This window comes from Euleptes europaea, chromosome 5 (genome assembly GCF_029931775.1).
Source record: "Euleptes europaea isolate rEulEur1 chromosome 5, rEulEur1.hap1, whole genome shotgun sequence".
Taxonomy (NCBI): Eukaryota; Metazoa; Chordata; class Lepidosauria; order Squamata; family Sphaerodactylidae; genus Euleptes; species Euleptes europaea.
In genome coordinates, this window is record NC_079316.1 from 8,356,523 (window position 1) to 8,372,070 (window position 15,548).

Sequence of the window (15,548 nt, forward strand, 5' to 3'; positions counted from 1 at the left end):
CGAGGCGAAGACACTTCATGATAAACACCCTTTGCTGTGACGGCTCTGCCGCGCGCGAGACCGCTCCCGAGCGAAGTCGGCTGCGCCAGGAAAAAGACTGTGCTTGGGCAAAGCCAACAAGGGAGCCCGGACTGGATGTTTCCAGCTCGTCCAGGCTTTGCTCCCTGACATGCCAGGCTAGTCCAGCGGCTACTTACCAACCTTAGGTCGCAACGGGTGACGAGCGAGTCAGTCACCACAGTCCACTCGTGCACACTGAGTTCATGCAGTTCCGAGTTCATGCCTACAGCTCTGTGCTGGTGACTGCACTCACGCCGTGCACCAAGAGGGTGGGGCCCAGTCCACAGGTGAGCACCTCCAATTGTTCCAAGTACTGCAGGTACAGGCTGGTGTCCGCAGGGGGCCGGGGAAGATAGAGAAAGCGGACGGTGGGGGCCGAGCTTTGCTGGAGGACGAGCTGGTTGACCGCCCTCAGGTAGTCATCCGAGACGCAAGCGACGTTGCCGGGGAAGTTGACGGCGGTATCGCTCGCCGCCTCCTTCCGGCTGTGCCAGTGGAGGGCCACCACGTTGTCCCATGGCACTGTGTGGATGTCCGCCAGGATGCGCAGGTCTTTCAGGAGCTGCCGCAGCTTGTCCTCCTGGCTGCGGGGGCGGGTGCCGCTCTCCACGCAGAGGAAGAGCCGCAGGCGGGCCCGGCGCCAGGCCCGCGTCATGGCCAGGACGCAGGCCATCTGCAGCAGGAAGAGGCTGCAGGTGTCCACGTAGCGGCCGCTGTCCGGCCGCAGCAGGTTGATGGGCCAGACGTCGATGAGGGGCTGCGCCCGCCACCCCAGCTCCTGGGGCAGCTTCAGGTCGTCGAAGGAGCGCGCCAGCAGCACGTTGCGTTGCATCTTCACAGCGTCCGCAACGACGGCCACGTACTCGCAAGCGGACAGGGGCTTGCGGCTCGCCGAGTCCCACACGGGCGGGAAATTGAGCCACGCCGTCGCCTCACTGTTGCTAAAGGCGGGGTGTTGGGACAGGCAGTCCTGCGATGGCCTGTTGTCATAGAAACCCAGCGCTATGGTGTTGGGCCTCATGCCACCTGTGAGAGAGGAACAGACAGACGAGGGAGAATTGCTGAGTGGAACTAAATTTGGGTGTTAAAATAGGAGGGTCGGTCAGCACCACCCGCACGGACTCTTGTCAGGCAGATAGTTGCCCCACACAGACTTACTACTTCCCCCCAAAACTGAGGCAGCTGACTAGATTTCTTCCACAACTACAGCTAGATTCGAGTTTAGTAGACCTTAGAGACTAACATGGTTTTCGTGAGTCAAAAGCTTCAAAGCTGACGCAGGGAGCTTTAAAGGTTGAAGGAGCTGGGCATGTTTAGCCTGGAGAGAAGACTGAGCGGGAATAGGATAACCATTTTCAAGTACTTGAAGGGCTGTCATATAGAGGAGGGTGCCGAGTGGTTTTCTGTTGCCCCAGAAGGTTGGACCCAAACCAACAGGTTGAAATTAAATCAAAAGTTTCCGTCTAGACATTAGGAAGAATTTTCTAACAGAGCGGTTCCTCAGTGGAACAGGCTTCCTTGGGAGGTGGTAAGCTCTCCTTCCCTGGAGGTTTTTAAGAAGAGGTTAGATGGCCATCTGTCAGCAATGCTGATTCTATGAGCTTATGCAGATCATGAGAGGTGGGGCATCTTGGCCATCTTCTGGTCACTAGGGGTGTGTGTGTGGGGGAGGTAGTTGTGAATTTCCTGCATTGTGCAGTGGGTTGGACTAGATGACCCGGTGGTCCCTTCCAACTCTATGATTCTAACTCTCGAAAGCTTATACCCCGAAAATCTTGTTAGTCTCTAAGGTGCAATGGGACTCGAATCTAGCTCTTCTACCATAGACCAACACAGCTACCCCCTGAAACTGTCACACAACTACGTTTAATAGATTTAGTGCCTCCCAAAATGGCTGCCACAACAAGTGGCAACGTTGGCGTGCTTTGACTGGCCAGCGTCCTCGGTTTACATTCACCAGCAGCGCCCCCCCCCCATTGGCCAGAACCAAAAAACTGGGAACCTGGCGAATTTCCTTTCCCCTTGGGAGGCTCCTCTGACCCGACTCCCCCACCTCTCCAGATCGCACAAACATTTATTACAATCCTATTCAGAGTTAACTCCAGTCTAAGCCCATCGAAATGAATGGACTAGACTGGAGTAACTTTCACTTACCTATAAATTGTTCTCTCTCTTGCTTTCTACCCTCCTGGGGTCATGAGACAGCTCACAATTATAAATGAATCAAAATATGCTTGGCATACCCCCCCCGTTAACTTTTATGGCCCCTCCCTCCCTAGTATTGTTGTCTGAACGTCCACATGTTTTTACTGCGTTCTTAGGTATTTTAAATATACATTTTAAATGCTGTTTTAATGTTTTAAATGTTCTAATGCTTGGGTGCTCGCTGCCCTGGGGACCCTCTTTGAATGGAAAGGCAGCACAGAAACATTTTAAGTAAATAATAAACGCACACATACACCACCCACAACGATGCAAAAAAAAACAAAAACCAAAACCCATTAACAGCTTGGGTGGAAAGAAATGTTTTAAGCCTGATAACTAACATTAGCCAGGCAAGGCAGCAGGTGAACCTTCCACCTGCAGTTTCATGGGGGGGGGGGAGAAGGAGGAGGAGGAGAATGAACTACCTGGAGTTGAAGAAGAGGAAGAAGAAGAGGAGGAGGAGGAGGAGGAGGAGGAGGAGGAAGAAGATGTCCTTTTACCTGGAGTTGAAGAGGAAGAATAGGAAGAAGAATAGAAAGAAGAAGAATAGGAAGAAGAATAGGAAGAAGAAGAAGAGTTCCATAAATACCCCGCTTTTCTCTACCTTAGGGAGTCTTAAAGTGGCTTACAATTACAATCCCTTCTTCTCCCCACAACAGGTGCCTTGTGTGGCTGAGAGAGTTCGGAGAGAACTGTGACTGGCCCAAGGTCACCCAGCAGGCATGTTGAGGTGGAGTGGGGAATCGAACCCATTTCTCCAGATCAGACTGCCCTTTTCAGAATACATGAAAGCGGCCGCACACCGAGTCAGACCATGGGTCTACGAAAGTCAGCACGGTCTACTCTGACCGGCAGCATCTCTCCAGGGTCTTGGGCAGAGGTTCTTTCACATCACTTACTACATGATCCTTTTAACCGGAGATTGATCCAGGATGCAGACGCTCTACCACCGAGATGTGTCCCCACCCCAAGGTCCTAATGGTCTGCTACAAAAGTGTGAAGTTGCCTTATACCGAGTCACCTCCCCCGATCCACCTACGATTTTATTTATTTGCTTAAAACGTTTTCATGCCACCTTTCCGTCCAAATAGGGTTCCCCTCAAGGCAGCAAACATCAAAACATTTCAGCATTAAAGCGGTGTTTTAAATAAAGTACATGCAAAATAATTCACCAAAAAACATATAAACGGAACACCAAAACGAGGGAGGAGGTCCAATAACCGTTACGGGAATGTGCCAAAGGAATCAAAGAAGTCTTCACGTGCTGGTGGAAGACAACGATAAAGGGAGACGGACGAATCGCTCTCAGGAGAGAGTTCCAAAGTTTCGGCACCATGACTGAGAAAACGTTTTCTTGGGTTGCCAACTGCCTAGTCTCAGAAGGCAAGGGTACCTGAAAGGGCCCCCTGAAGATGACCAGAGCGGACGAGTAGGTCAGGCGTGCTGGCCCCAAACTGTATATACATCTAGTCCTGTTCACTCCAATTGGCAGCTGCTCAGCAAGATCTCCAGCAGAGAACTCTTGTCAGTTCTGCTTAGCGAGACCCTCTTTTAAACTGGAGAGGCCGGGGAGGAAAACTGGGACAGCCGGCAGAGCTGCAGATCCTCTCTTCTCCAAGGAAGAATGGGACAGGATATCTGACCGAGGTCTTTACGAGTTTGCACTGCTGCAACTAGAAGACAACAGCTGGGGTGCAGATGCCCCAAACCCCCCAATCTCTAGGGTATAGTGGTTAAGAGCGGTGGACTCTAATATGGAGAACCGGGTTTGATTCCCTGCTCCTCCACATGAGCAGTGGACTCTAATCTGGAGAACCGGGTTTGATTCTCTGCTCCTACGCATGAGCGGCAGATTCTAATCTGGAGAACCGGGTTTTAGTCCCTGCTTCTCCACATGAAGCCTGCTGGGTGACCTTGGGCCAGTCACAGCTCTCTCTGAACTTTCTCAGCCCCACCTACCTCAGAAGTGCCTATTGTGGGGGGGGGGGCAAGTGTAAGCCACTTTGAGACACCTTTCGGTAGAGAAAAGTGGGGTATAAAAACCAACTCTTCTTCTTCTTCTAGGCTACAGACAGAAGGACTACTCACCCAGGCCGGAGATGAAGAGCAGCTGTTGTGTGCCGTGCCGGACAGAGTCGGACAGGGTCAAGTTGACGAACGCCTTGATGTTCAGCCTGTCCACGAGTTGCAGCCACGAGTCGTACTGGGCTGGCAGGGGATCCGCGGGCAGGGAGCCTGAGAGCATGGGTGGATGGGTCAGCCGTTGGGCATTGCCTCTCAAGGCTCAGCGGCAAAGAAAACAAATGCAGGAAGCTTGGGAAAAGTGGGGACTTGGTGGAATCTCGGCTGCCCCGTCGGAACTGGGGCCGACTATCCATTGGGGGTGAGTCTATTGGGGAGGAAGAAGCAACGAGCAGGAGCACCAGTATGGTGTAGGGCAGGGGTATCAAATATAAGGCCCCAGGGCTGGGTTTGGCCCCTTGAAAGCTCTTATCCGGCCTGCGAGCCAGCCCCCCCCCCCACTCTCGATCTGGGCTGGTGAGGCCCGCCCCGCCCCAACCAAGTGACATTTATGTCATATCTGGCCCTCGTAACAATTGAGTTTCACACCCCTGGTGTATGGGTTAGAATGTCAGACTAGAGTCCAGGATACTAAAGTCAGGTTCGAATGCCCGCTCTGCCAGGGAAGCTCGCTGGCTGACCTTGGGCCAGTCCCCTTCTCTCAACCCAACCTACTTCACAAGGTTGTTGTGAGGATGAACTGAAGAAGGGTAGATGGTTCTAAGTGACGCTGGGTCCCCGATGGGGAGACATGTGCAGTATAAATTAGGCTAATAAATAGGGCAGGGCTTCATGAACATGAAGCTGCCTTCTACTGAAGCAGAACCTTGGTCCATCAAAGTCAGTATTGTCTACTCTGACCGGCAGCGGCTCTCCAAGGTCTCAGGCAGAGGTCTTTCATGTCACCTACTTGCCTAGTCCCTTTGACTGGAGATGCCAGGGATTGAACCTGGGACCTTCTGCAAGCCAAACAGATGCTCTACCACTGAGCCACAGCCCCCTCCCCTAAAACACATGAAGGTGCCTTACACTGAATCAGACCCTTCGGTCCATCAAGGTGAGTATTGCCTCCTCAGACTGGCAGTGGCTCTCCAGGGTCTCTTTCACATCACTTGCTACCTGGGTCCTTTTAACTGGAGATGCCAGGGGATTGAACCTGGGACCGTCTGCATGCCAAGCAGATGCTCCGCCATTCATCCATGGCCCCGCCCCTCTCCCACTTGTGCACGAGTGTATTCATACACATATCTTTAAAACCCCAATACAACACTTTTCAGCCAAACTGCTTACACATTCACAAAAGATATGAGCTGACTGACAGGTTGGTATTGCTGCTATTTTACTTCTCGGCTCCGTCCTCTCCCCTACTGACAGCATCACCTGTTGGAATGTTTGTAAGCATTAAATAGCCTCAGGGGCAGAGTCAACGACCAGGCAGGGCTCAATTCCATCTACTGTCTTGCACAGACATCAGCCCTTGACAACTCAGACTGCGGCATGTCCTTGCGTCAGGGTTTTTCATTCTTTTTGTTGCATTTATCTGATTGGCAAAACCATTTATTTTTCCGCAGGCCTATTTAAAGATCGGAGTGGAGAGTTCTGCGCTATGGTACCGGCCACCTGCTTTGTTATATCCCTGAAAACTTCGACACTGATTTTCCCAACAAGGGCTGACCGGCGGCATCCAGAACTGGGCTCTGTGGTCAATGGCCCGTTTGCAGAGAGGGTTCGCGACTGGTTCCGAGTCACTCCTCCTCTGTGCAAAAGGTTCAGATCTTGTCTCCCACGGGCACATTCCTTGGGACTAACCTGCAGAGCCGACACTCTCCGATCTGCACAATCATTTAGATTTGATCTCTCTCTCTCTCCCTCTTTCTCTCTCTTTTTGGTGTGGTTGAAAAATGAAATTAACAATCCCCCTCCCGTACTTCTCCCCCTTTCGGAAAAAAAAATCCATTAGTCACCATGGAAACCAGAACAGCTCCAGGAGAGGCCCCCGTTTGCGGCCTTCACAAAAGCTGCTAAGAAATCAATTTGGAGTACAAAGGACAGGAGTTAGGCAAAAGGGAGCAACTGTGCAAGTGGCGCGCACCCCTGTGTGCCCATGGATGCATTCGGCTGGAGCGCGCGCACTGGAACTGATGCCTATTTGAGTGTGTTTACTCTGGAAGGTCTAAGTGCGACTGGACGTGAGCAAACGATGGCCAGGCTCAGGACTGACTGGCCAATGTCCGAAGCTGCCAGACATCCCGGAGGTCACAGCTGAGTCGCTCAAAAAACTTGTCCCGAACTGACGTGTAATATTCGTATCCAGAAAGTTGCCAGAGATTATGATGAATCTGCCAACACAGAATTTGAAACCTGGACGGCAAGGCACTTCCTATGTTTTGTGTACTCGTTGGGCCTCCAACAGCACCAACACATCCTTCCCCCAGACATCAACTGCTTCTGATAGGTAGTACAACAGAGATGGGTGCACAGTTGTGATGAAGTTATGGAGCCAACGTTGACCATGAGCTGCCTTCTACTGCATCAGACCCTTGGTCTATCAAGAGTCCAGATCTCAGTCCAATATCAAGATCTCAGTCCAGTATCAAGATCTCAGTCCAGTAGCACCTCAGTATTGTCTACTCAGACCGGCAGCGGCTCTCCAGGGTCTCAGGCAGGGGTCTTTCACATTACCTACTGCCTGGCCCCTTTACCTGGAGATGCCAGGGATTGAACCTGGGACCTTTTGCCTGCCAGGCAGATGCTCTACCACTGAGCCACTGCCCCTCCCTAAAGAATACTGACATTGCTGGACCGAAAGTCTGATTCAGTATAAGGCAGCTTCCCATGTTAACTTTTGGAGAGGGGCCGTGGCTCAGTGGTAAAGCATCTGCCTGGCATGCAGAAGGTCCCAGGTTCAATCCCCGGCATCTCCAGCTAAAAGGGACCAGGCAAGTAGGTGATGGGAAAGACCTCTGGAGAGCCGCTGCCAGTCTGAGTAGACAATACTGATTTTGACGGACCAAGGGTCTGATTCGGCAGAAGGCAGCTTTATGTGTTCAAAACTCAGGAAAGGGTATTGTTACTTGGGTCCCTGAACACTTGCCCCAGCTCACGGCTCCTGACAAGGGCAGAAAGGCAGGAGTTCAACTGTTGCAGGTTAATAAACAAATACAATAATGAACAGCACACTCTCCCTCCCTCTTTCCCCCCTTACCTAAATCATTCAGCTCCACATGACCGAGCACGTACAAGCCGCTCTTCTTCAGGTCATTAATGAAGCTGATGAGTTGCAGAGAAGTCCGGGGGTTCCGCACCATCAGCAGCACTTGCGGGCGCCAGAACTTGACGTGCTCTTTGCGGACGTCCAGCATCAGCAGGTATTTGCGGACCTGGGAGGGAGGGAGGGAGGGAAGTGTAAGGGAAGTGATGCCAGCCGACCGGACAGCGCAGCGCAGCGCAGGGGAAGAGGGGAGAACCCAGTCCTCAAAACCCCGTTTCCACAGCTTAGAAGGTGGAGAGGGGGCTCGAGGTTCGTCACTGCTAGCAAATCGGAGGAAATCACTGTGAGAAGCAGCTTAGCCCTGAGACCACAGTAGCAGAAGAAGGTTGGCTTTTATATGTCGACTTTCTCTAACACTTAAGAATTAACCTGGCTTACAATCACCTTCCCTTCCCCTCCCCACAACACACACCCTTTGAGGTAGGTGGGGCTGAGAGAGCTGTGACTAGCCCAAGGTCACCCAGCTGGCTTCACGTGGAAGAGTAGGGAAACCAACCCGGTTCACCAGATTAGACTCCGCTGCTAACTATGTGTTGTGGGAAGAAATACTTCCTTTTATGTTTTGAATCTCTCACTCTCCCTTCAAAGGTAGAGAAAATCGGCATATAAAAACCAACTCTTCTTCTCGGCTGGAGATCAGTTGTAAATCTGGGCCCACCTTGAGATGGGTGGCCCTACCGCCCAATCTACTTTACGATGCCGCTGTAAGGTTACCATGGAGGAGGTAGGAATCACGTACCAGATCCCAAGATCCTTGGAGGAGGAGTGAGATAAAAACGACACTGGAAGGTAGAGTCGAGCGGTATTCTGCATCCGTCTTGTGGATTAATTTGATACGTCCGGAAACTCCCTGAGAAATTGTGCTTCTTGAAACCCCTTTTCTCTCCCACGAAAATTCCTCAGAAGCTCGGCTCAAGAAGAACCCCACAATCTGTTTCACGCTCCCTTCTATCAAAAGTCTAGGGCTTGCTAGGAAAACGCAGGCAGCTTCCAGAAGAAGTTTCACAAACATCCTCAATCTGACGAAGGGAGCTTTAAGAAAGGCCCTGCTGGATCAGACCAAGGTCCATCAAGTCCAGCAGTCTGCTTAAGTGGCCAACCAGGTGCCTCTAGGAAGCCCACAAGCAAGACGACTGCAGCATTATCCTGCCTGTGCTCCAAAGACCCCAATATAATAGAGGCATGCTCCTCTGATCCTGGAGAGAATAGGTATACATCATGACTAGTATCCATTTTTGCTAGCAGCCATGAATAGCCCTCTCCTTCATGAACATGTCCACTCCCCTCTTAAAGCCTTCCAAGTTGGTGGCCATCACTACATCCTGGGGCAGGGAGTTCCACAATTTAACTATGCGCTGTGTGAAGAAATACTTCATCTGTTTTGAATCCCTCACCCGCTTCAGCAGATGACCCCGCGTTCTAGTATTATGAGAGAGGGAGAAAAGCGTCTCCCTGTCCACTCTTTCCATACCATGCATAATTTTATAGACCTCTATCATGCCTCACCTTAGCCGCCTTCTTTCCAAGCAGCCTTAAGTGTTTTAACCTTTCCTCATAGGGCAGTTGCTGTAGCCCCCTGATCCTTTTGGTTGCCCTTTTCTGCACCTTCCCAAGCTCTGCAATATCCTTTTTTATGTGTGGCGACCAGAGCTCTGACTCTCAAAACCTTATACACTAGAAATCCTGTCAGTCTTTACAGTGCTACTGGACTCGAATCCCCTCAAAACCATCTTAGCAACTCTTGAAATCCCACAGACATTTTAGCTGCGGGACAGGCAAAATTTGGCTCAAAAATTTGCCGGGGGCCAAAACTCTACCCATCGATTCTCTCTGTCCCGCGGCCGCCAACTTTCCCTCGTTCTGCCCCCATGGATGGGAGCTCCCCCACCCCTGTTCTGCCGCAGCCAGCCACGCTTGAAAGGGAAGCGTGAGAAGAGGCAGATGGGGTGCGCGAGAGAGACGTGGCGCCTGCCTGTCAGCCCCGGGATTGGCAGAGGGACGGTTCTGCCTGAGCGCCCCACTGCCCGTGCTGGCGCTGAGGGGATAACGAGGGCTGGCAGCCACTGACAGGACCATATGCCGGTGGTTCTGCCTTGACGGACGGGCGCGGCTCCACTCGTTCCCGACTCCCAGTTTGCGCCAACCTGTTACTGCCTCAGTGGGCGTGAGGAACGCTGGGTGGGCCCAGGCACAAGGACGTGCCCGCCAAGGGCCCAGATGGTCCCGTTCAGGTAGAGCGCTGCAGGGCAAGTCTGTGCACACGTATATTTTGTTCACGCGCGTTTCACAAACAGACCCAAGGCCAACCGCGCGGCGTGTTTAGCTTGGATACAAGGCGGTTAAGGGGAGACACGATAGAGGATCTATAACATTGCGCATGGTGTGGAGAGAGTGGACCAGGAGAAGCTTTTCTCCCTCTCTCAGAATACGAGAACATGGGGTCATCTGCAAAATCTGGAGGGTGAGAGATTCGAAATCGATAAAAGGAAGTATTTCTACACAAAACGCATAGTTAAATGGTGGAACTCCCTGCCCCGGGATGTGGTGATGGCTGCCAACTTGGAAGGCTTGAAGAGGAGACTGGACATGTTCATGGAGGAGAGGGCCATCCATGTCTCCTAGTACAAATGGATACTAGTCATGATGCATCCCTATTCTCTCCAGGATCAGAGGAGCATGCCTGTTATATTAAGTGCTGTGGGACACAGGCAGGATAGAGGCTGCTGCAGTGGTCTTGTTTGTGGCCCTCCTAGAGGCACCTGGTTGGCCACTGTGGGAACGGACTGCTGGATTTGATGGGCCTGGGTCTTATGTTCTTATGTTATATCACAGTAGAAATGGCTACTGTTTGGAGAATACTCTGACGGGCCCAAGGTCGCCCAGCAGACTTCATGTGGAGGAGTGGGGGAAACCAACCCGGTTCACCAGATTAGAGTCCACCGCTCTGAACCTGGTTCTCCAAATTAGAGTCTGCTGCTCTTGACCACTATGCCACGCTGGCTCTCAAACACTTGGTGGGCACCAGGAAAGGTGTCGGGACATGCCGTCGGGGACCCCTGACTTAGCCCGTAAGTTCCCTGGGGCAGAGACCTGTCCCCTTCTGCTTATTCTGCTCTGTAAGGCAAGATGTGCTCACCAATGGCGCTTTATTCACAAACGTTAAAGAACAGCATCTCCCTGGGCGAGCATGCTGGGGAGAGAATGGAAAAGCAGGCCATCCCAGCCAAGGACAACTGCTTTGGGGAGGGGGCGTGGCTCAGTGGTAGAGCCTCTGCTTGGCATGCAGAGGTCCCAGGTTCAATCCCCAGCATCTCCAGTTAAAGGGACTAGGCAAGTCGGTGATGTGAAAGACCTCCTCTGCCTGAGACCCAGGAGAGCCGCTGGCCGGTCTGAGTAGACAATACTGACTTTGATGGACCAAGGGTCTGATTCAGTATAAGGCAGCTTCATGTGTTCATGTGCTCCTTCATGCATTGGACACAACACACTCTACTCCAAAAAAGCCCGTGTCCCAATCCAACGCTTTAGTCTTTAAGGGGCCACAAGTAAACCAGTCCTCCTGAGAAAACGCAGTACGAAAGTTTGCCACAGCCCCGGCCGTTGGGCCCTTCCGGCTCAAAATGGCTCCCAGGCCGTGAAGTGAGAAAGAAACTGGCCACCTTCTTTTCTTCAGCCTTGTGCGCCAGCCGCTGCCTGCCTGCCTCTGTGTGTGTGTGTGCGTATGCGCACGCACGTCACTCAAACAAACCAGAGCTCGGGGCAGGCTAATGCGTTTATGTTCTCAGCTGCCGGCATTTGTCTTCACTACCGAGGACATGTGCATTTGATCAGCGTCCGTCGGGGTAACATCACCCCGGTGAATAAATGTTATTACCCCAGACGCGCAGCAGAGAAACTCATTCTTTCTCTCCCCTTCTCAGCTCCCCCCTCCCAAACATCCAATCTGTCACTGGCTTCTGGCCAAAAATCCCGGCTCCTCGGGGCCGCGAACGAGAGGTTGAAAAGGGAAAATCCCCAAACGGTGGTTTCGATGCCTGCTTTTATTATCCACCTGCTTTGGGCCTCTTTTTTTCCAAGGCTAAGCTGCCAAAAGGAATTGAGCTGGACTGATGGTTGCGGTCACCTTTGCAACCCCTGCTGAACAGGAAAACTGGTGGTGGTGGAGTGTGTGTGGGGAGAGAGGGAGAGAGAGAGAGAGAGAGAGAGAGAGAGAGAGAGAGAGAGAGAGAGAGAGAGAGAGAGAGAGAGAGAGAGAGGGGTACCTTTCTCTGGGTTGCCAGCTTCCAGGTGGGGCCTGGAGATCTCCCAGAATTATAACTGATCTCCAGACAACAGAGATCATAGAATCATAGAGTTGGAAGGGACCCCCAGGGTCATCTAGTCCAACCCCCTGCACAATGCAGGAAATTCACAACTATCTCCCCCCCACACACACCCAGTGACCCCTACTCCATGTCCAGAAGATGGCCAAGATGCCCTCCCTCTCATGATCTGCTTAACGTCATGGAGAAAATGGCTGCTTTGGTTCAATTCTTTTGGAGAAAATGGGAGATCAGTTCCCTTGGAGAAAATGGCTGCTTTGGAGGGTGGATTCTATACCCCGCTGAAGTCCTTCCCCAAACCCTGCCCTTCCCATGCTCCGACCCCAAATCTCCAGAATTCTCCCATCCGAGAGTTGGCAACCTAATCTGTCTTTTCTGACAAGGTTGGTTTACCTGTCTTCCCCCACGGAGCCCAAGAGGCTATATGCATAGATCTTTGCTCCTCTGTTGTATGCTCACAACAGCTCTGTAAGGAAGGTCAGGATGAGAGAGAGAGTGGCTGAACCAAGGCCACCCAGCAATCTCCTAAGGACTTGTGAGGATTTGAACTCAGGTCTCCCAGATCTTTCTCTGTCTAGCATCCTTAACCCCTACATTATGCTACTTGTTCCAGGATGTTTTGGTGGCTGAAATGGAAGAAGAACAACTCATTGTACTATGCGAATCAAAACAGGTCCAATCTGAGAGGAGGAGGAGGAGGAGAAGGAGGAGAAGAGTTGGTTTTTGTATGCCGACTTTCTCTACCTTCTAAGGAGAATCAAACCGGCTTACAATCACCTTCTCTTCACTACACCTGCCATTGTAGTGTAGTGATTAGGAACAATGATTTGGAGCGGTGGACTCTAATCTGGAGAACTTGGTTTGATTACCCTCTCTTCCACATGAGCGGCACAGGCTAATCTGGTGAACCGGGTCGGTGTCCCCACTCCTCCACATGAAACCAGCTGGGTGACCCTGGGCTAGTCACAGCTGTCTTAGAGCTCTCTCAGCACCACCTACCTCACAGGGTGCCTGTTGTGGGGAAGGGATGGTGATTGTAAGCTGGTTCGATTCTTCCTTAAGTGGTAGAGAAAGGCGACATATAAAAACCAACTCTTCTTCCTTCCCCACAACAGGCACCTTGTGAGGTAGGTGGGGCTGAGAGAGTTCGGAGAGAACTGTGACTAGCCCGAGGTCACCCAGCTGGCTTCGTGTGTAGGAGTGGGGAAACCAACCTGGTTCTCCCGATTGGAGTCCACCGCTCCTAACCACTACAGAACGCTGGATCTCCCTCTCCCCAAATACTCAAGAACATGCAACGAAGCTGACAGGCAGTAGATTCAGGACGAACAAAAGGAAATACTTCTTTATGCAACAAGTGATTGAAATGTAGAATTCGCTGCCAGAGGATGTAGCGATGGCCACGGGCATGAGTGGTTTTTAAAAGGGAATTAGATAGAATCGTGGAGAAGTCTATCAGTGGCTACTAGCCATGGTGACTAAAGGGAACCTCCACCTTCAGAGGCAGTCAACCCCTGAAACCCAGTGTCAGCAGGCAACATCGGGGGAAGGCCTCAGTCTCCAAGGCACCATGTCAGGGACCCGTGCAATAACGCATGCCCAAGAGCATGGAAAGGGTGCTCTGTTGTATAGGGAAAAAGAAGAAGAGGAGTTGGTTTTTATATGCCTATTTTCTCTACCACTTAAGGGAGACTCACATCCGCTCACAATCACCTTCCCTTCCCCACAACAGACACCCTGTGAGGTAGGTGGGGCTGAGAGAGCTCTAAGAGAGCTGTGACTAGCCCAAGGTCACCCAGCTGGCTTCGTGTGGAGGAGTGGGGAATCAAACCCGGTTCTCCAGATCAGAGTCCACCGCTCCAAACCACTGCTCTTAACCACTACACCACACTGGCTCTTGCCATGGTGACTAAAGGGAACCTCCATCTTGAGAGGCTGTCAACCCCTGAAACCCAGTGCCAGGAGGCAACATCGGGGGAAAGCCTTGGACTCTATGGCTCCATGTCAGAGACCCCTGCAATAACGCATGCCTAAGAGCATGGAAAGTGCGCCATGTTGCGTAGGGCCGAGTCGTGAGAAGAGTTCCAGCCCCAGCCCCTGAGGTCAGAACGTGGCCCGGCCTGGCAGGACTTGGGTTTCAAGGCCTGGGCCAGCAACACACCAGCTGTGTAATAAGAATATTCCATTAAGCACTAACTGGAGTTTTTAAGCGCTGGTTTTATGACACCAAAATTAACAGGCCGGGATGGGCAGCGGGCCCAATGTGCTGAGGCTGGGAATGAGTCCCAGGGAAAGGAGGCACGGCGGGGCAGGGGAGGCACAGGGACGGTGCCAGCGAGAAGGACAACCCGGCTGTTAAAGCGAGACGCAAAAGGACAAGTCCTCCCCGCGGAGAAGGCACGGGCAGACTGCAAAAATTAATTACCACGCCGGAAAAATTGATCTGGACTAAACAGACACAGCGACCTGATTCTCTCCTCTGCAAAATGAGCCTAGATTCTCAAAGCAGAGGGCAGCCCCCCCAGGAGGGGTGGGCAAGAGAAAGTTCCTGGGACAGAGAAGATTCGTCCCCAATCCAGCCACGTTGGGTTGACTTTCCCCTTAAAGAGGGTCCTATCTGTGTTGGGGGCATCCAATAAACCGAACAAAAAAAGAACCGTCAGCCCACACCGATCCTAAGGTAAGGCCTAATAGGTCTCCAAAACAGGCGGGATCCACGCTGCATGACATAGTTGCCAGGGAAGTGAAGCTCTGGAAATGACTGGCTGAGCTACCCTGATGTCACAGAAGGGCAGAGACAGTCTCGTTCCACACCCAGCCCCTTCCCTCTCTTCTCCTGTACGTTCCTGGCAGCTCCTTGCCTCAGTGGTCAGCAACTGGATTGACCCAGGGGTCACTCCATTAGTTAAAAAGGTACCAAATTCCTTCCTTCCTTCTCTTTTATCCACAGCCGCCACCAGCAATGAGCTTACCTGGTGAAAAATGAGCGCCTGGCTGATGTAGCCCCAGCTGCTGCTGGGCGAGAGGTAATGGAGGGCCAGGAGGAGGACGATCATGAAGGCGATGCTGGCCGAGGCGTAGATGGGGCTGATGAGGAAGACCATGACCGTGCAGCCCGCGATGCCCAACACACAGGTGTGCCAGGTGAAGTACCGGAAGGTGGGCCTGGGGAGGGAGGAGAGCAGGGTTAGAGGCCAGCCTTGCATTCCCCCAGGGCTTCCCAGACTGCGAAGGGCCCCCGAGAACCTCTCTGGCCCAGCTGGGATTGTGTGAATGAGTACGCGAAGTATAGGGTTGCTAGGCATGGCCTGGCAACCACTGGGAGACTTATTAGTTATTAGATTTTTACCCCGCTCTCTATTCCAGCCTAAACCAGGCTCAGTGTCTCACATCCATCAAAATATACATATCTTATGTAAAATAAAATGCATTCAATAAAACTCTAAACATGCATTTAAAATCTACTACCAATTTGCGCCAACCACTAGGTCGTACCACCCATTTAGTTTTCTCTGTCAATTTTGTATTTAATTTCTTTTCTACACCTAATATTATGGGGGGGAGGGGTGATGAAAGGACACCGCTTGCAATGTGAGGAACAAGAAGAGCAGGTTTTTATACCCCGCTTT

The 15,548-nt window shown here is 52.0% G+C and overlaps 1 protein-coding gene across 1 annotated transcript in view; it reads right to left on the reverse strand.

The window, feature by feature from the left end:
* Window positions 1-283: 283 nt before the first annotated feature.
* LOC130478431 (solute carrier family 12 member 9-like) overlaps window positions 284-15,548 on the reverse strand; it is a 103,637-nt gene continuing 88,372 nt past the window's right edge. The window contains exons 10-13 of the mRNA XM_056850571.1: window positions 14,892-15,084; window positions 7,532-7,706; window positions 4,354-4,500; window positions 284-1,086 (exon numbers count right to left, since the gene is read on the reverse strand). Coding sequence (XP_056706549.1) covers window positions 284-1,086; window positions 4,354-4,500; window positions 7,532-7,706; window positions 14,892-15,084 — 1,318 coding nt within the window. The remainder of the gene's footprint in view (window positions 1,087-4,353; window positions 4,501-7,531; window positions 7,707-14,891; window positions 15,085-15,548) is intronic.